General features: G+C 42.2%; 1 protein-coding gene across 4 annotated transcripts in view; it reads right to left on the bottom strand.

The window, feature by feature from the left end:
* The window catches only part of EPN2 (epsin 2), a 45,703-nt gene that overhangs the window by 17,494 nt on the left and 11,034 nt on the right, over nt 1-17,175 (bottom strand). For all 4 annotated transcript variants that reach the window (XM_065684730.1, XM_065684733.1, XM_065684732.1 and 1 more), the window contains exon 2: nt 7,351-8,125. In XM_065684730.1, coding sequence (XP_065540802.1) covers nt 7,351-7,945 — 595 coding nt within the window. In that variant the 5' untranslated portion in view covers nt 7,946-8,125. The remainder of the gene's footprint in view (nt 1-7,350; nt 8,126-17,175) is intronic.

The following is a 17,175-nucleotide window of genomic DNA, read 5'->3' as shown; positions in this document are numbered from 1 at the left end:
GAGCCAGGCCGAGAGAGCTGGGCTGGTTCAGCCTGGAGAAAGCTCCTTAAGGGGAGACCTTAGAGCAGCTCCAGTGCCTAAAGGGGCCTAAAAGAAACCTGAAGAGGGGCTCTGGACAAGGGCCTGTAGGGACAGGCCAAGGGGAATGGCTTTAACCTGCCCGAGGGGAGACTGAGATGAGCTCTTAGGCAGAAGCTCTTCCCTGTGAGGGTGCTGAGGCGCTGGCACAGGGTGCCCAGAGAAGCTGTGGCTGCCCCATCCCTGGCAGTGCTCAAGGCCAGGTTGGACACAGGGGCTCGGAGCAAGCTGCTCCAGTGGAAGATGTCCCTGTCTGTGGCAGGGGCTGGAGCTGGATGAGCTTTAATCATGGAATGGTTTGTGTTGGAAGGGACCTTAAAATGTTGCTGGTTTACATCTGAAGTTCTGCAGTGGTTATAAAACCATCTACATTAAAGAGCTGCCAGCATATTTTCTGCAAGAGGATTAAGGCAAATTCAAAACACTCTTCTTGAGAGTAACCTGGTTTATCCAGCAACTTCCCTCCTGAATTCCTACAGTATTATAACTGTCTTTCTATGCTGGCCTCATCCTGCATTAACGTTTTAATTGCAAGGATCTAGCATAAAGGTTATTGCCTTAGTAACAGTATCGCCGCAGCACAAAGAATCTCTTATCCCCCAGCACATGACAGTTAACTCAGATGTTTATGTAAGATGGGCCTCAATAGATCAATTCTGACCTGCTAAGCCCTGCTTTGTTGCTGCTCGGAGAATTTGGAGATCCTGGTCCCCTCAAGGCTGCTCAGAAGCAACTGTGTGGGGATCTGCTTGAGCAAGGATCCACAGCACCGGGCTGCCTGCACAAGACCCTGGCTTGCAGTGCAAGGAAATGATTTCCAGCCTTAGTTAATCACTAAAGCAGGATTCTGCTCCACCATCTGTCTCTAGTACAGGCTATGATGTCTTTCAGACATATCTACTGGTAATTTACCGTATTTTGGGCTATATTAAAAGCCCCCTGTAGATGTCTATAGGTTTGGTTAAGTTAGTGACTTGAAGTGTATATATACAGTTCACAGCTACAAAGCAGAGTTGTTGCCTACCCTAAATGATAAAGACCAATCCCAGCATAAAAATGAGACTGGGTAGTTTAGAATCATGGAATGGTTTGGGTTGGAAGGGATCTTAAAGCTCGTCCAGTTCCAACCCCTGCCATGGGCAGGGCCACTCCCACTAGACCAGGTTGCTCCAAGCCCCATCCGACCTGGACACTTATGATTTCCATTCACAAGTGCGTGTCTGGTGTTTTGGGGTTGCTGGATTTTTGTGTCACTGCAGACCAGGTGATGGCAGAGAGTGACACGCAAAATAAGCTGCATCATTTGCATTTCTTTGGAACAGCAGTCAGTTCTTAGTCACATTTCTTCACATAGAAAAGCTGCTTCCTCACTCAATGGGTACGCCTACAGAGGTAGACAAAACCAAAGCTGATTTGAAAAATTAGAGTAATATCAAGGGAAGAACTTAGATATTGACAGCGATTCACTTGGGAACCAAGTGGAGAACCCATTTATTTGTCTTCAACTGAAAGAACATTCAAATAAAGATGGGATACTTTCAAAAAGCCAATCTAACCTCTCAGATTATGAAAGGGCACCTGCAAACTGCTTAATCTAGAGGGAATTGTGTACTGCACCTTTCCACTGGGAATCAGAGACCTTTCAAACACAAGAAGAGAACTAATAGCACCTCTTAACATGACAAGGTGGAGCATATCAGCTTCAGTGCATGATTTCTAATTGCACTGAAGCAGACAGAGCATTTCTGAAACTCATTTAATGCTGAACGAATCCTTCAGCTTTGGTTCAAGAGCACTTTTTCTCTCAGGTGATCCCCACGCTCTTCTTAATAGTCAGAGAATTCACTGCAATGCCAGAAGCCTGGTTACACTGATGGCAGCTCCCACCTTCACTTAAGAGCACTAGAAAAACAGAAGTGTGAGGAGAGTATTAAATCAGGTTGTCAAGTGACGTCTGATGGGTAACACAGAAGTCTACCACATTCCTTTAACACCTCTAACTACAGAAATCATCCACGCAGCACATCCAGATTCATCGCTGGATGATATGCCATACATTCCCTGACTAAAATGGGAGGCTTGAGATGCATTCCAACCTGCAAAGATACAGAACACACCAAAAAAACCCTAACCAAAGCTTTAAAAAGAGCATTCTGAATTTCCTACAGTGTCAAACCAAGTCATTCCTCTGCATTATTCTGTAACCCAAGCAAAAGGGAGACAAAGCTGAAATAAATGAGTGAACACAAACTTGCTGATGTTTCACAAAGCTGTTTTTAAATGAGTCAACTTAATGGGAATAATCATTGGAAATATTAAAACCTGTTCTTTCTACTGAAGAAAACTGCTCCCAAAATCCTCACAGGTAAGGTGAACAGACTTGGTATTCCCCAAGATCCATAAAAGCCCTTTTCACTCCATCTTTCACTAATCTTTTATCAACCAGGCTGTACGTACAATGGATCTGATTTCCCAGCCAAGCAGCCTACCTCTGGACAAAGTGCTCTTCTCAAACCAGGTCACACTGTGCACGTTGTTCCTACCCTGCTGCAGTTGTGTAAATGGAATCGGGACGTTAAAACACACCCCCATCTTGCTCTGCCAATGTTTCTAAGTGCAGCCCAAACCCAAGGCAGCAGATGGCCAAAGGAAAGGACGTGTGCATGACCCAAAATAACACAGGGAGGTCCTGGTTTAGGCATAATAGGATTGGACCTCTTCAAAAAGCAGGGCTTCAGTAAACTTGGTTTTAAAACATGAAGGTAGTACAGGGAGAGGACCGGCATTTCCCAGGGATCCTTCAAACTTGAAGCACACTATCTCTGGGGGCTGGGATGCCAAGGAATATGGCTTGGTCAGTCACTTCCCTCCAAGCAGAGTACGTTTTCCACTGTTTTTCTGACTCTTACAACAACCCAGCCATGGGGGGCTGCAGCAGAATGCACTGCTGCTTCCTGAGCAACCCCAACTGGGACAACTCCAGTTCCAACAGGATGAAGGACTTCATCACGACCAGTAAACTCCAAATGCACTCCCAGGCTTGAAACAGCATCACAGTTCAGACTCAAGAGGTCTATATTAAGAATACCCTACTTTTCCCTACACAGCCATAAATCCAGAATCCTATTTAAGTGGTCAGCTGGAGATGAAACAAGGCTAATGACAAGAGGTTTGCACCACTGGGTGACTAGCATAAAGACAATATTTAGATACAAAACCAGACTGAGGGTAGAGAACTACAGCCCCCAGAAGATCTCAGATGCTGACCTCATATCCCCTCCTCTCCCCAGTAGGTTTATTTCAGCACCACACAAGAACATTCCTTTAAGATGAAATAAAACCTGCTATCAGATTTCATGCAATTCCATACAACTTACACATCACCCAAAAGAAATACAAACTTCTATGTATTTTGTCATGGCATATTTAATAGCTCCTAATGTAAATATATATATTGCTGTTGGATTAAAGCAGGAAGACAGCCAACTGTCCCCAGTATGTTGACAAGATGGAGACTGGGAGGAGCTTTATTTTGGTTCAGCTTTACAATCTCTCTCTTGGCTTCAATTCACAGATTATGAGACCAGATAGCAAAGCCACAGTGATACTTTTACAAATGTTTGCATTGATAGTGAGTAATAAAGCACTCCCTAGAATTACACAAGCTTTACAGCACACAGCTCTTCAGGGCCAACAAAGCCATCAAGGCAAAGCTTTGGGGAAAAGGATTTTATTAAAACCTCTCAGACTTCACCACTTCACTTTCCATGGATTCTAAAGGATTGTTAGAAATGAGATGAAAATATTAGAGAGGAGACAGGGAGAAATGTCCTTATTTACCAGTGTGTCCTGCCTGCAGCACTGCGGGATGATGGTGCATCAGTCAAGAGATCCTCTGCATCTTGAATTCTGGACAGGCTATCCATACTGCTTTTATTTTCTCATAAGGGATAAATTTGGGACACAAAGACTAGCAACTCTACAAGAAAAACCTTTCTGGCTCAACATCAAATACAAAACCTCATTCCTATGTGCACTGTCAGACACCAGCTTAAGGAGCTAGAGAAGAGCAGTAGTTTGATGCTTACAGCCAATGCTATACAGTGAGCTAAAGCAACACCCTGAAGAAATGGAATAGAAATGGGTCCACTGATGTATCTAATATTGCACTTTGAGTAACTGACAGGAGGAGGAAGAGATCCCTCACACACAATGCAGACATGTTATCCACTGGAAGTTATTTCTTCCCCTAGTGATCTGTCCTGGAGAAACCATTAAGCTCTTCCAATGGGCTCAAGCTGCTTTTCTTCAGCAGGGAAGTATCAAAAAAGAGAAGATTTTATAGCCAAACACAACTTGTTCAAGTAAGGGGAATGCATTCCCAAAACCTGCATTCCCCACCCACTGCATCCAGCAAGGACCAGAAGTAAAACACGCTAATATCAAACCACTGAGAGATGAAACACTTCATCTCGCTCTGGTGGTGAACAGGCTGTTGTTAAAACTTTCCCAAACTTCATTTCCATTTGAATGTTCCTAAGACATGCTCAACATTTAGCAAAGAGGGTGGATGTACATTTTTAATAGGCAAATCTCATGCTATAGGTCGCAAATCTAAATGCCTCTGATCTCCTCTTCAAAGGCTCAGAGGAATGAAAGAGAATTCTGCCAGAATACACAGTACAGCAACCGCATCTTAGTACTGTTATAAGGAGAGGATTTCCCAGGAGCTCAGCATAACTTAATGCCTTTTACATATTACACCCAATCCATATTTTCAGAACAAAAGAAGGCTCTCATTCTAGAATAAAACAAAACAGGATGGATACAAACTTTTTCACCTTAAATAATGAAAAGCATCTTTCCCATTAAATTTAGAAGGCACAGGAATAACAAGAATTTATGTAAGAGATTAAAGGTCTGGATTTTGATGAAAGTCCTTTCTCTGTTTCCTCAGATGAAGGACAAAGTTTCCCATTATCTGAAGCACTTAGCACAGCTGTTTTGTAAGGTGCTGGGTTGCTTTGCTAAACTCAATTAAACCATAGAAGAATCATTAGAACGTCAAAAGATACAGATCATAAAAACCAACAATCATCTGCATTTTTGCTGATAGAGAATTCAGTCCAGGGGAGCCTACAACAGGGGAAGAACCCAAAGGGAAAAACAACCCTGAGATTTCTAAAGCTTCTTAGCTACATGCTTATGGGGGAGGAGAAAGATAGATTAAGAAATCATTACCTCAAAAGCAATCCTGCAAAGAGAGATATACATCAAAGTCATCCGCAGGCAAATGAGAGTATCCAGTAAATCAACACCCTGTGCTGACAGAATAACCATACTTGCTTCTTGACATCTCATCCCCCATCACAATCCTTACAGTATCCAAGGCACACCAATTCAGGAACACACCCTGCATTGCTTAATCCCTGCTGTGAGGAACAGTTTGAAGCCTCTGGTAGCATTTAACATGACAAAAAATAGTTACATGCACTAATTACAGTTAAGACCTGGTGAAGAAATAACCCTGTGGAACAAACCGAAAGTGTGCTCAGCAAACCTTAGTGACTATTACTGCAATCCATCAGTATAAGTTAAAAGCAACATTATTTCAAACTATCTCCTAAATTAAGAACTTTTGTTGCAGTCTATAGAGCTACAGACCTCAAAAGCCAAAAACATTATTGCTGTCATAACAATATACATGTTCTCCTTTAAAAATCCACACTGAATCAATGCTCATGTGTGGTTATTGCAGAAAAACTATGATGTTTGTTAATCCACTGCTCATTAAAATGAACATTCGCATACCTGGAAACTTTGATGCACTTTTTTGGAACCCTGTATCCTAAAAGTATCTCCTTTTGAAACAACTTTTCCTGTTCTTCTCCACAGCTTTACATGGACAGAGATTTTCCTCATCTCTAGCTTCATTTGTCCTGCTACATCCTATTGCCTTCCACAGAAACCCACGCTGGGGGTACTGACCCCATCCAGGGATTTATAATTTGAGCAGCTCTTCAGGACACAGGACATGACAAACTGCAGATTCTTCCAACTGGTGCTCAATCGATTCCCCACACTGGCTCAGCTACAGTCCTCCACACACTATAAGCATTCATTTAAAGACAAGATTTTTCCTTCGGAATTAGACCACAACCACTGACATTCCAGCCAAAGCAGCTTTCATCAAATCATTACTTATATTAAGAAGGATTTAGTGCCAAATCAGGCCTCTTCCTAACACGACAGGGAGTTCCCTCAAGCAGTGTTATAAAGAATCCGTTCTTCCCACATCACTATGTTAAGTTTTTAAGAATGAAACACAGTGTTTAGTACTGATACTTGTACAGCAATTGCTGATAGTCTAAATATTTAAACATAAGACACATTCAAAGCATTACTACTCTAAGAACTGTTGGGCAAGCAGTAAAGGAAATTAAACACCGATACTCTTCCCAAAGTAAAACAGCAGCATCAGAAAGAAAGTAGCGAAATGATGCAGGAAATACTCTGTAGTCCTCATTTCTCGAATGATACCTAAAGAACTCAACAGATCAAGTTTCCAAGTACTTTTAAAACCAGAAACAAACAAACCAAAATCAATTCACAATCTTCCTACTGAGATTGGGGGTTTATCACACCAAACACTGGAACGTGTTCACAAAAGCAGCTTGACAATGCTACCTCGGGGAACTGACAGTAAACAACTGCTTTTTAAACTGAGGCACATCAATACACACATCCTCTCCAAAACAAATATTTAACCAGTCATTTGAAGAGACATTACTGCCACTGAGCAGATCTACAGAGACTCAGCCAGTGCAAAAGGCTCCTTGCAGTCAGCATACTAATCCTCCTAGTAGGCACTATTTACTCTCACGCCTGAAAGCAAATTAGAATCATAGAATTAACTGGGTTGGAAAAGACCTTTAAGATCATCAAGTCAAACCTTCACCCCAGCACGGCCAAGGCCACCACTAAACCATGTCACCGAGGGCCTCATCTACACAGTTTGTGAACACTTGCAGGGACAGTGACTCCACCACTGCCCTAGGCAGCCTGTTCCAATGCCTGAGCACCCTTTGGGAAAGAAATTGTTCCTAATATCCAACCTAAACCTCCCCTTCTGCAGCTTGAGGCTGTTTCCTCTTCTCCTAATCCTTGTTCCTTCAGAGAAGAAACCAGCCACCCCCAGGCAGTCATAGAGAGTACAAAATCTCTCAAAAGAAAACAAAGAAAACCCTCTTTTGTCTCTGTATTTGTACTTACAGCCATGGTAAGATGCTGGGGATCCTCCAGACTTTCCATACTCTTGCTCCGAGTAGCTGGTGGATAGGTTTGGCTGACTGGAGCCACGGCCAAAGGTGATCTGATTGCTACCCACTCCAGTGGCCACCTGAGCCATGCGTTCTTTGGTCTTCAGGGCTTGGGCCCTCTCTGTCTTGAGTCGCTCATCATCCTTCAGAAGAGAGACCAGCTGCTTGGATTTCTCCCTCACATTGATGCCCTGGTCTTTACCATCTCGATCAATATACTGAAAATCTTTCAATGTCTGGATAGCAAAAATATTCTCTTTACACTGCTGCGCCACTCGCTCCGAACCAGTTTTGATCAGGTAATCTAAGAGAGTCAGGGCCTTGTACACATGTCGCCAGTTCTTGCCATGGTCATTCAGTCGTTTCCAGATCATGCTCATAATCTCAGAAAAGGCCACCACATTGTAAGTCAGATCTGCTATTTCAGTCATGAGCGAACTGGAAGGACCCCATGGGTCATTGGAAGTTGCTTCCCTAACTTTTATTTCGGCCTCTGAATAATTGTTCACGATGTTCTTCATCTGCCGCCTAATAGACGAAGTCGTCATCTTTATTTCCCTTTTTAAGAAGACAGATCCCAGAACACAAACAAGGGAAGGGCTATATCTGCTCTTCTATCAATGCTTCTGCACTGAGAAGGCTCCGGATCAGTGGCTTATTTGTAACACGTTCCACTACAATCATTTCCTCTCTTCAAGAGAATGACAAGAGAAAATGAGAATCATGACCTGCATAAGGAAAGAAGACAAAGCACGTTAGTTGGGTCTTTAATTGTTCCTACATGCAAAGCAACCTACTCTAGGAAAATTACTCAGAAGTGTAACTGATGAATTTCCTCCTTGAATTTCTTTGAGACATTTGATTTTGGAAACTATTCTTCTTCTCACAAGTAATACTAAACACTTTAGATTGCAAACCTGAACAAAACAAAAGCAAGAAGGTGTCCAGGCTTATGCAGATGCCAAATTCTACAAGCAAAACAGAAACCAAGTCCAAGAAATCACTTAGTGATTCAGTTTCCAACATGGTAAAACCTACCTAGGATTTTTAATTACAGAAATTACCACGCTGGCTTGTAGAGAGGCGAAACTACATTAGAAATTCCATGCTTAGCAGCTATTAACTTCCCTCTAGTTGACAAGTGCAGTCTGCCACCACTGCTGCAGGAATCTGAGTACTGAGAGAATAAGCAAACTGCCCCAAAATTAACCAAGCTATACCTGAAACCTCGTGTTAGCTTAAGGCACGCTCAGTATCAGGGCAAAGATCTTGAAGAAGGCTTTGCATTCAGTTGAGACACAGTGAAATGAGCACCAGAACAACACCCTCCAACTGAAGGTGACCTTTAAATGCTAAGCAGATTAGAGGAGAAGTTATTTTTCCAAATGCATTCACTTTGTACGTTTGACAACGCTCAGGACATCCACAGCTTCTGCTCTGTGCGTCTTCCACACAGCACAGAAGTTTTAATTATATGAAAATGGAATTGTAAAGCCAAAATGACTGGCAAGAACCCCCAAGGGCAAGCTGTGGAGCTGGAAAGCTGTTTCAGTTAGCTATTTAAGGTCACTGTTTCAAGTAAACAGAGGCCTATTAAGCTTCAGAATACATTACTGGAGTAAACTGGCAGATTTTGCTATTACATTAACACAGAATAGTCTTTGATATTCGCCAGTTGCATGAAGACTAAGCACCGATCCTGTTAGGGAACTTGCCATGTTTAATAGGGATTACACAGTCAAGATGTCCTCCAACAATGTTTCTCCAAACACTGAAGAAGCAACAGTATCACTTACAAAAGGCACTGGAGAGAAGCAAGCACAGATTTCCAGTCTAACATTGTTATCATTCTTCAAATTGTTCTGCTGCCATTTAGAATGAAAGCAGAATTAAGTGTCAGCTTGGACCACATGCAGCCCTGTCATGACTTTCTTAACATAAAAGCATATACCAACACTGATGTACTGATGATACGTATCCCAGATCAGAAGAATACACCCCCCACCAATAATGGCTGAGCCTGTCACCTGACCAGCGAAGCACTAAATAACATAAAATCAAAACCTCCTACATCAGTTTGATAAAATGTCCACCAAGCCCAACATCCTCAGACACAAATCATCATGTAAAGACTATAAGAACATATATATTCCCTTGCCTGATGTCTTGGGCATCTCAGATGCAACCTTTGGCAGAGACTCTATAGCCTGCAATAGGCACACAGTGGTCCTTCCGACCCCTTTTTGGAAGCCACTCGTGTTTCCCATTTCACCCTCAGCAAGTACACAACAGCAGTGCAGTGTCCACACTGCACAAGTACTTCAGCTTATTCTAACCTTGGACATTTATCTCCCGAGCTGCAGACAGAAGGGATGCTTTTTAAGCAAGAACAAATCACTTTCAGCTTCTTTACATCACTCATTATTTTATGGGAATTGGCCAACTCCATTTGAAGTGAGGATCTCCCAAAATTCAATCCCTCTATTTAGAAGCTGCTCCGTATCTCAAATCATCTCTTTCCGTGCACATATTACACTTCTATTTCTTAAGATACACACGGTTCCAAGCACTCTGCACTTCAGAGTTGGCAGTAACAAGTTCGTATCACAACACAGTCATTTACTACTTAGGATTCCTTATTCTTTATCAAATACTTCCTAAAGTCTACTTGTCTTTTGGTAGTTGTGCCTCTACTCGTACACATGAAACCAGGGGCATTTCCTCTCCCTGTGCAAATGTTTTAAGGCCATTTCAACTACCATTTTACCACTTAGCAGATCTTCCATCCTTCAGTTAAAAATTCATTTCAGATTTGACTGATTTGGTTCAATTTGGCCATCTTATTATTCAGAAATCATCTGGAAAAGGGTGTATTTGCACAAGCACTCATCTTGGGCAGGACACTTCACTTGGAATAGCCTTTCTCTGTGAGAAACAACCATTTACTCCTAACCCTGCTTCCTGTCTTTTAACCCACTGTAAATCTCTGAAAACCATTCTTGTCTTACGAGTTTTGTTTCTTTAGAGGCCAGGGATGAGAGGCCTCTAAGAGACCAAAATATACAAGCAAATGCCTCACCTGTGTGTACCTCCCCAACCAAAGAAGAACAGAGAAGTTTGGTTTACTACTCGTTCCAACTTCGCAAGCTTTTGAAAGAAGACTGTTGCAACACCACGTATGATGTTTGGAAAGGTAAATTTTACAGTACATGGCAACACCTACTAGTCCTAAACACCTCCAACTTGGCCAGTGAAATAAATACCTGAGGAATGAATCATAATCACAACATAAACAGGGACACAGACGATCAAGGTGCAATGTCACAAGCCACACCAAGCCAATGGTAAGCCAGCACCAAACCCAGTGGCCTCCCAACCCTGCAACTGCTTCCCCCTTCTCTCTGTTGCATCAAATCTAGCACTCACACAACAGCACAGGAGAACTGATCAACTTAAAGTCTGGTAGAAAATGAGTTCTTGAGCACTGGTTTGTTTTCTGTTGTTATCAGAGAGGTGAGCAGGCTGCAGAGCAACACGGTCACAAGTGCTGCTGCAAGGCAGGCTATGAGAAGCATAAAAATGATCGAACCCTGGTCTTGCTTTTGAAGAAGCCTGTTCAAGCTGCCAGAAAACAGCATCAGAAAGCAAAGAGCTTTCATTCCTGCCCAACTACACACACTAGGAACTCATACACCTGGTTTAAAAGAAGAAACCAAACAAACAAAAAGGCAGGAGCCAAGGCCCTGTTGTGCTCTCCACACAGCCTCTAGCAAAGCCATGAATTCTTCTCCTTCATTTAGCTGTAAAGCGCAGGCAAGAAGCAGAAGCAAAGTTACAGCCTCACCAAGCGCAGAAATGGTTTGGACAGAACCTTGGATTTGGGAAACACTTTGTTTACATTTAGGATTTATTAGGTTAATTACCAACAAAGCTTCAGCCCAAAAGCAAGGGAGCTTGGAGCACACAGATGTGCCGGAAGCCAAACGCATGGCAGCACCATTCCCCAAACTGGAAGCTTTGCTTAGGCGAAGCTTCTGAAGAAGGCTACTAGCAGAGAGTAAGTCTGGAGTAGAGCTTTGGGAAAACAGCTGTAGAGCACACATTTCAAGGAGAAAACACACTGGATTAAGTGAAAGGAGCATTTTTCACTCTTCCAGAAAATTAAAGATTTCACTTGTTATCCTGTAACAGACTGGAAAACCATCAGGCCATTGGTGCTGGTGTGGTTCTTTACCTTTGTGTCTTTGATTCATGGAAACAAAGGCATTTAATGAGGATCCCATTAACATCTATTCTTCCCTTTTCTTGAAAGAAATATTTTCTAATCCTATTCTACTTTTCACCCACTGGAGACAATTTGTTCTAAACTTCATGTTACTGCATTAAAAGTGAAGTGGAAAGATGGACATCTACCTCCCATCTAGCTGTACCAATATTCAAGGCAACTGTTCCGGCAGTAGCAGTAACCCTCACTAAGAACCCTGTGTGTCTTTCAGTATCTCCTTTACAAACCTTCTGCTTCCACACCACACCAAAGACACGTTTTACTTGATTCTTACAGGTCTTGGGGCACTGTAACAGCCAATCTTATGATTAAAGAGATCTGAAAGCCAAATAGCCTCACTGCATGAAAGTGAGAAACCATTTCTAACGCATGATCAAATACTTACCCAAAAAGGCTTTTTCCCCCCCCCAAAGACCTCATTGAATTAAGTTCGCCCAACAAACCACCAGGAAGTACAATGCACTTGCAACGTCAGCAAAAGTGAGTTTGCATTTTTAACACTACAGTTGCGAAGAAAGCAGAAAGGAAACTGCTTGATGAAAGCTGCTGTTCTTTGCTCACAACAGGAAAAGGGATCAGCTTGAACAGAGCTCTTTAAAAGGTTCAACAGAGAGCGGAAGAGGGAGTTGGTCTTGTTCAGCTTGGGTGAGCCTTCCTTGTTTTCTCTTCCTTGGTCCCTCCAAGCCATTTTCTCTGGTTTCGAACTACATTGTCATCTTTAAATAGATGGAAAAGGACACAAAACAAGAAGGTGATGCTTACCTGTGCTACCACAGGTAACCTGGAAGGGAATGCTCCATTTCCTTTTTCCTATTCCAATAGTTTCATTACACAAATAACCCAAATGAATTCTCATGGTGCTTTTCTATACACAACAGAGACAGAAGGAAATCTTGAGTGAACCTCTCAACAGCTCTCTCTCACAAGAGGTTGAATTCAGTAAATAACATCTACAGGAGGAAACCATCTTTAATTTGCTAAAACTAGCACAGAAATGAAGCCAAGCCACAAAATCCTTCATAAACTTAGTTCAAAGAAAGAGCCATACAAATAAATCCACCTATAGACAGCAGAAGCCATTCAGCTCCCTGGAATGTAAAACTCAAACCAGCGTTTGTCTGCACTGATAAAATGCCCTTCAGATCAAGCCTATAGGTAAATACAGACACAGGCCAGCTAAGTATGGACCAGAAACACATGAAATACATATCGAATGGGCAATAAAAAGTGTGAAAATTAGCATTAAACGTAAGAAGTTCACCAGAAATTTGTATAAAGTTTTAATGGTATTATAGACAACATGTGGTAGACATTTACTGTGACACACATGAAAAGTAGGTTTTGAAAGCAGATAATTCACTCATTCTGTGATTTTGAGGCAATCTCTACAGACACGTTGATCTACGTAAAAATATCCCCCCTTTCATGAGCTACATGAAAAGATGACTACAAGTTTCCATCCCAATCTGCTCTCTTTGCTATCAGGCTGGAGTGACAGTGCCAGGGATCCCTCAGGGACCTGGTGAATTCCAGGATAAATCGGAGAAGCCAAGGCGTGGAGAGCGCTTCTTACCAGTCTGCAAAGAATGAGGCTAAGAGGAAAGCGTTGCCAGATGCTGAGTAAGGAAGTTCCCCCAGACAGACAGACAGTGACACCATACCTGCACAGAGCAAAAAGCAAGCACTCAAACATGACCCCAATCCTACCAGTAAGTCAGCATCTATTTGTGGCAAGGAAAAAGGATCCCCGTTGCCCCCCACTGTAAATTCACATCCTGGTTTTCTTGCGATAGCTCATCATTTGCACAAACCCAAACCCACTGTGCTTTTAGCAAGCCCCACTTTACGCAAACCAGAAATGTTTGATAAAAAGAAATTAAGCACAAGCCTTTATTTAAAATTCAATATAATAATCCAGAAAAAAAGGAGAGCAAAGACTTTCCTTATACTGGATCCCACAGAGAAATGTTCAAACATCGCTTATTCTCTTTCCCTTTTTCCTTTCCCTATTCATACATAATTCTTACAGAACTGGATGACCAGAGGGTATCATTATACTGCCTACAGTACGATCCCCTAACTGCAATACAAACACTGTTCCCAAAACCAAACAGGAAGAGGCGCAACTGTACATTGTGGTCACTTGGAGAAGGGTACTAAGGGAAGCACAGAAGCTTGGCACTATATATAAAAGCCAACAAGCACCACACTTATTAGCTCCCTCTTGTCATTGTACAGCAGAGAAAACATCAATTCATGCGAAGAAAACAGTAAAGTGAAGACACTGAAATTACCATCAATGCCCTTCCTCAAGCTTCAACATTATTTAGGAAATGAGTTACAAATACAGATTGGCAAGTGGGTTGAAGACCAGGGTTAACTCCAGCAGAAAGGTTTCATTTCCATTTTTCACAGCTGAAATGCTTGTCTTCTTCAGGGTCATTTCTCAGAAGAGGAAATGGTTCAAAATTCAAAGTTTTGGAAGCCTTCCACTCCCTTTTACAAATGAGAGAACAAGGTCAGCTTTCACAGCCAGCAGGTGGCCAAATTATTTCTTTATTCAAAGAGTTAATGCTGGAAGATAACTCTCCTGCAGCTTTATGCATATTCATGAAGCCCAAGGTTAGATCCTACATTGATTTTACAGTCATGCCTCAGCCTCACAGAGAGCAACTCCAGCTTGTACAGCCATAAAATAGATACACAGATGCAAAATCAGGTTTTTTCTGCAACACCTTTTCTGACTACAGGTCTACTTAAATTACCTGGGCAACATTAGCGCTTAATGGAGAGCTTATCTCACTTCTCCGAGTCTACATAAAGAGGGGACAAGGAGTAGAAACTTAGCGCTGCTGTATTCTCAGCTCTATCTGGTAGCTTTAATTCAGGACCCACCACACCAGAGTTGCCGGTGCTTTGACACTCACAGTTATCACAGACTCAACTAGACTGGAAAATACCTTTAAGATCATCAAGTAGTATTTCATTTTGCAGCCTGTAATGCAACTGGAATTATTGACAGCATGCAAAGAAGCTGCAAATATGCTCTGAAGTGCTGCAAAAAGGAACAGCCCCTGTAAGAGCCATGGAGATCACTACAAACAGATCCAAATCTGACCTACTACTGGAGATCTAATTTTAGGCTTACAAGCTTCCAACATCCCTTTAAAAATAACACATTCCTCCTTCTGTGGTGGGGTCAAGTGGCACTGACGGCACTACCTGCATTTTATGCACATCTCAGTCTATTTTTCAGCAGTAATACAGCAAGTACCAGCTGTGTAATGAGTAAGAGTATTGCAGAATTACAGACAGAGTAAGGTCAAGCCATTATGCACTGAACCTAAAGTTCTAAATGCAAATTAATCCAAGGCGGCTGTGAAAACACCTTCCCAAACTCTCAAAAGGAGTTTGTGCTCTGGGGATTACCTGCTTGAATGGAAGCATTTTGTCTTTTATTCTCACAAATAGAGAAGTAGAAAAAAAAGGTATCACCCAATGCGCGCCTTAACAAAAAGGTACCAATGTGAAATCAACTCAGCTCACTGGGTATATTTAAGTAGCATTTTCAACTGAATTAAAGACAGTAGGAGACATTTCTCTCCTTCCTTATTTCCATTCTGGAAGATATCTGATATTCTTGCCAGAAGATGGGTCTTAGAACCTTGTCACTTAGGCTGCTTAGTGGGTGACAGGCACCTGCTGAAGGGAAGCTGTTACATCTTCTCTCCCAACAGCTCAGAGCCCGATTAGATCAGCTTGAATACAGGAGCAACTGCAAATAACACAACCTAAAAGCTTGCAAGACCACTAAATGCTTCCTGCATTCTTTAAGCCACAGTGTTTTCTTATACAATTGCAGCTTTTAAAACTCAAAGCTGACAAGTACTACTGGATCTATATATATCTATGCTCACATATCAGACTTGATACTTTGGGAAGGTACCTGCTACTTACAATTATCCAATGACTTCAGTAACCAAATTCAGTTTGCACTTTATTATTATGAAGCAGACGTCACTGTGTGCAGTGCCTCCTCCCCACCTACACACCACAGACACAAAACCACATTAATAAATCCACTAGGCCAAAGGCAAGTGCTCATCATGACAAAGGTTTAATTCTCCATGTTACTACTGGTAGAAGCTGAGCCTAATGAATACTTTCAGGACATGAATTTTTAATGAAAAGGACTGCTCAAAGAACAGTGCACCATCTGCAAAGCCATATCTGTCCATACATCCCAAACACTACTATTTTCTTCAGCTTAACTGTACTGGCTGCTAGCACAAGCTACAAGCCTGTAAAGAAAATGGAGATTGATTTTAACATCCTACCTACATTCATCAATGCCCATCCACAGCATAAAACTTCAAGCACCATCCCTCACAGCCACCAGATTTGCACATTCATCTTGAGAAGTCAACACATGGTCTTAATCCAACTATCACGACTGGTAACAATTAATGTAGGGTTACTTTAGCCCTCAGAAATTAAGCTACATGCAGTTGGATGCTCAGGATTAATTGAAGTTGCTATAAAACTGTAAAGCAGGAAATATATACCCTTAAAATCCTCCATGTTCCACACTGCAGGAAAGATTTGGCCAAACCCCAGGATTTTACACCAGGCTTTGCTGCTCAGAGAGGAACTGAGGATGTGGCTTCACATTACACTTGATTCTTGGCTAGCTGAGGGCTGCTACTGAAGGCAGCGTCCTGCTCCTACCTGCTCTGCTGTCACATGCCACCTCCTTGTCCCTCACACCAGATCTTGAGATAGAATCAGTTCAGTGAGCTAATCTGACACACCAAGGGAGGCAGGGGGGAGATGGAGAGCTGACAGATCAGGTCACCAAAGCAATTAATCCCAAAGTCACTCTCATTACTTTAAAGTACAGCACAAGAAAGAGAAGTAACATTCAACAGCACTCTGGTTATGTTTCGCCAGGCAAAATGTAAAGCTGCGCCTTGAAAGCTCTTATTGGTAGTTAAAGTTAAAGATTATGGCTTAGATTTGGAGCTCGCTTTCAGCAGGTAACTGTAAGAGGTGAGTTTTCTAGGATATCACCTTTTACCACCTAGTGCTAGTAACAGCGACACATTCACCTTGCTTCAGCTTGAAGACAGCCACAGAAAAGAAGGAAATGTGGTCTTCTACTCTTCCAGAATTGGTTAACATCTTAAAATCTTGCCTCCTGCCACTTTTATGTGCTGATTTTTAACTATCTGTCATGCAGCACTTGTTCGGCTTTCCCCCTTATTCCTCTGTGTTTTTTCATACTCTACATACCACCGTTTCCAAACAACCCTGCCTCTTTTCCCTCTTCCTAACAGAGCTGTCTATCATGCCTATATCACCTCAGGAAAAGCAATTCCATCCCAAAGGAGCTCTGCTGGGCAGAGGAGGAGCATAGCAACCCTGTCAGCAGCAGCCTGGATGTAGACTGGGTTATGCTTACCATGAAACAGCACTCAATAATACTGCTAGTCA

Source organism: Lathamus discolor, chromosome 6, assembly GCF_037157495.1.
Source record: "Lathamus discolor isolate bLatDis1 chromosome 6, bLatDis1.hap1, whole genome shotgun sequence".
In the NCBI taxonomy this organism is placed as follows: Eukaryota; Metazoa; Chordata; class Aves; order Psittaciformes; family Psittacidae; genus Lathamus; species Lathamus discolor.
This window is presented reverse-complemented; position numbering and strand designations above follow the sequence as displayed.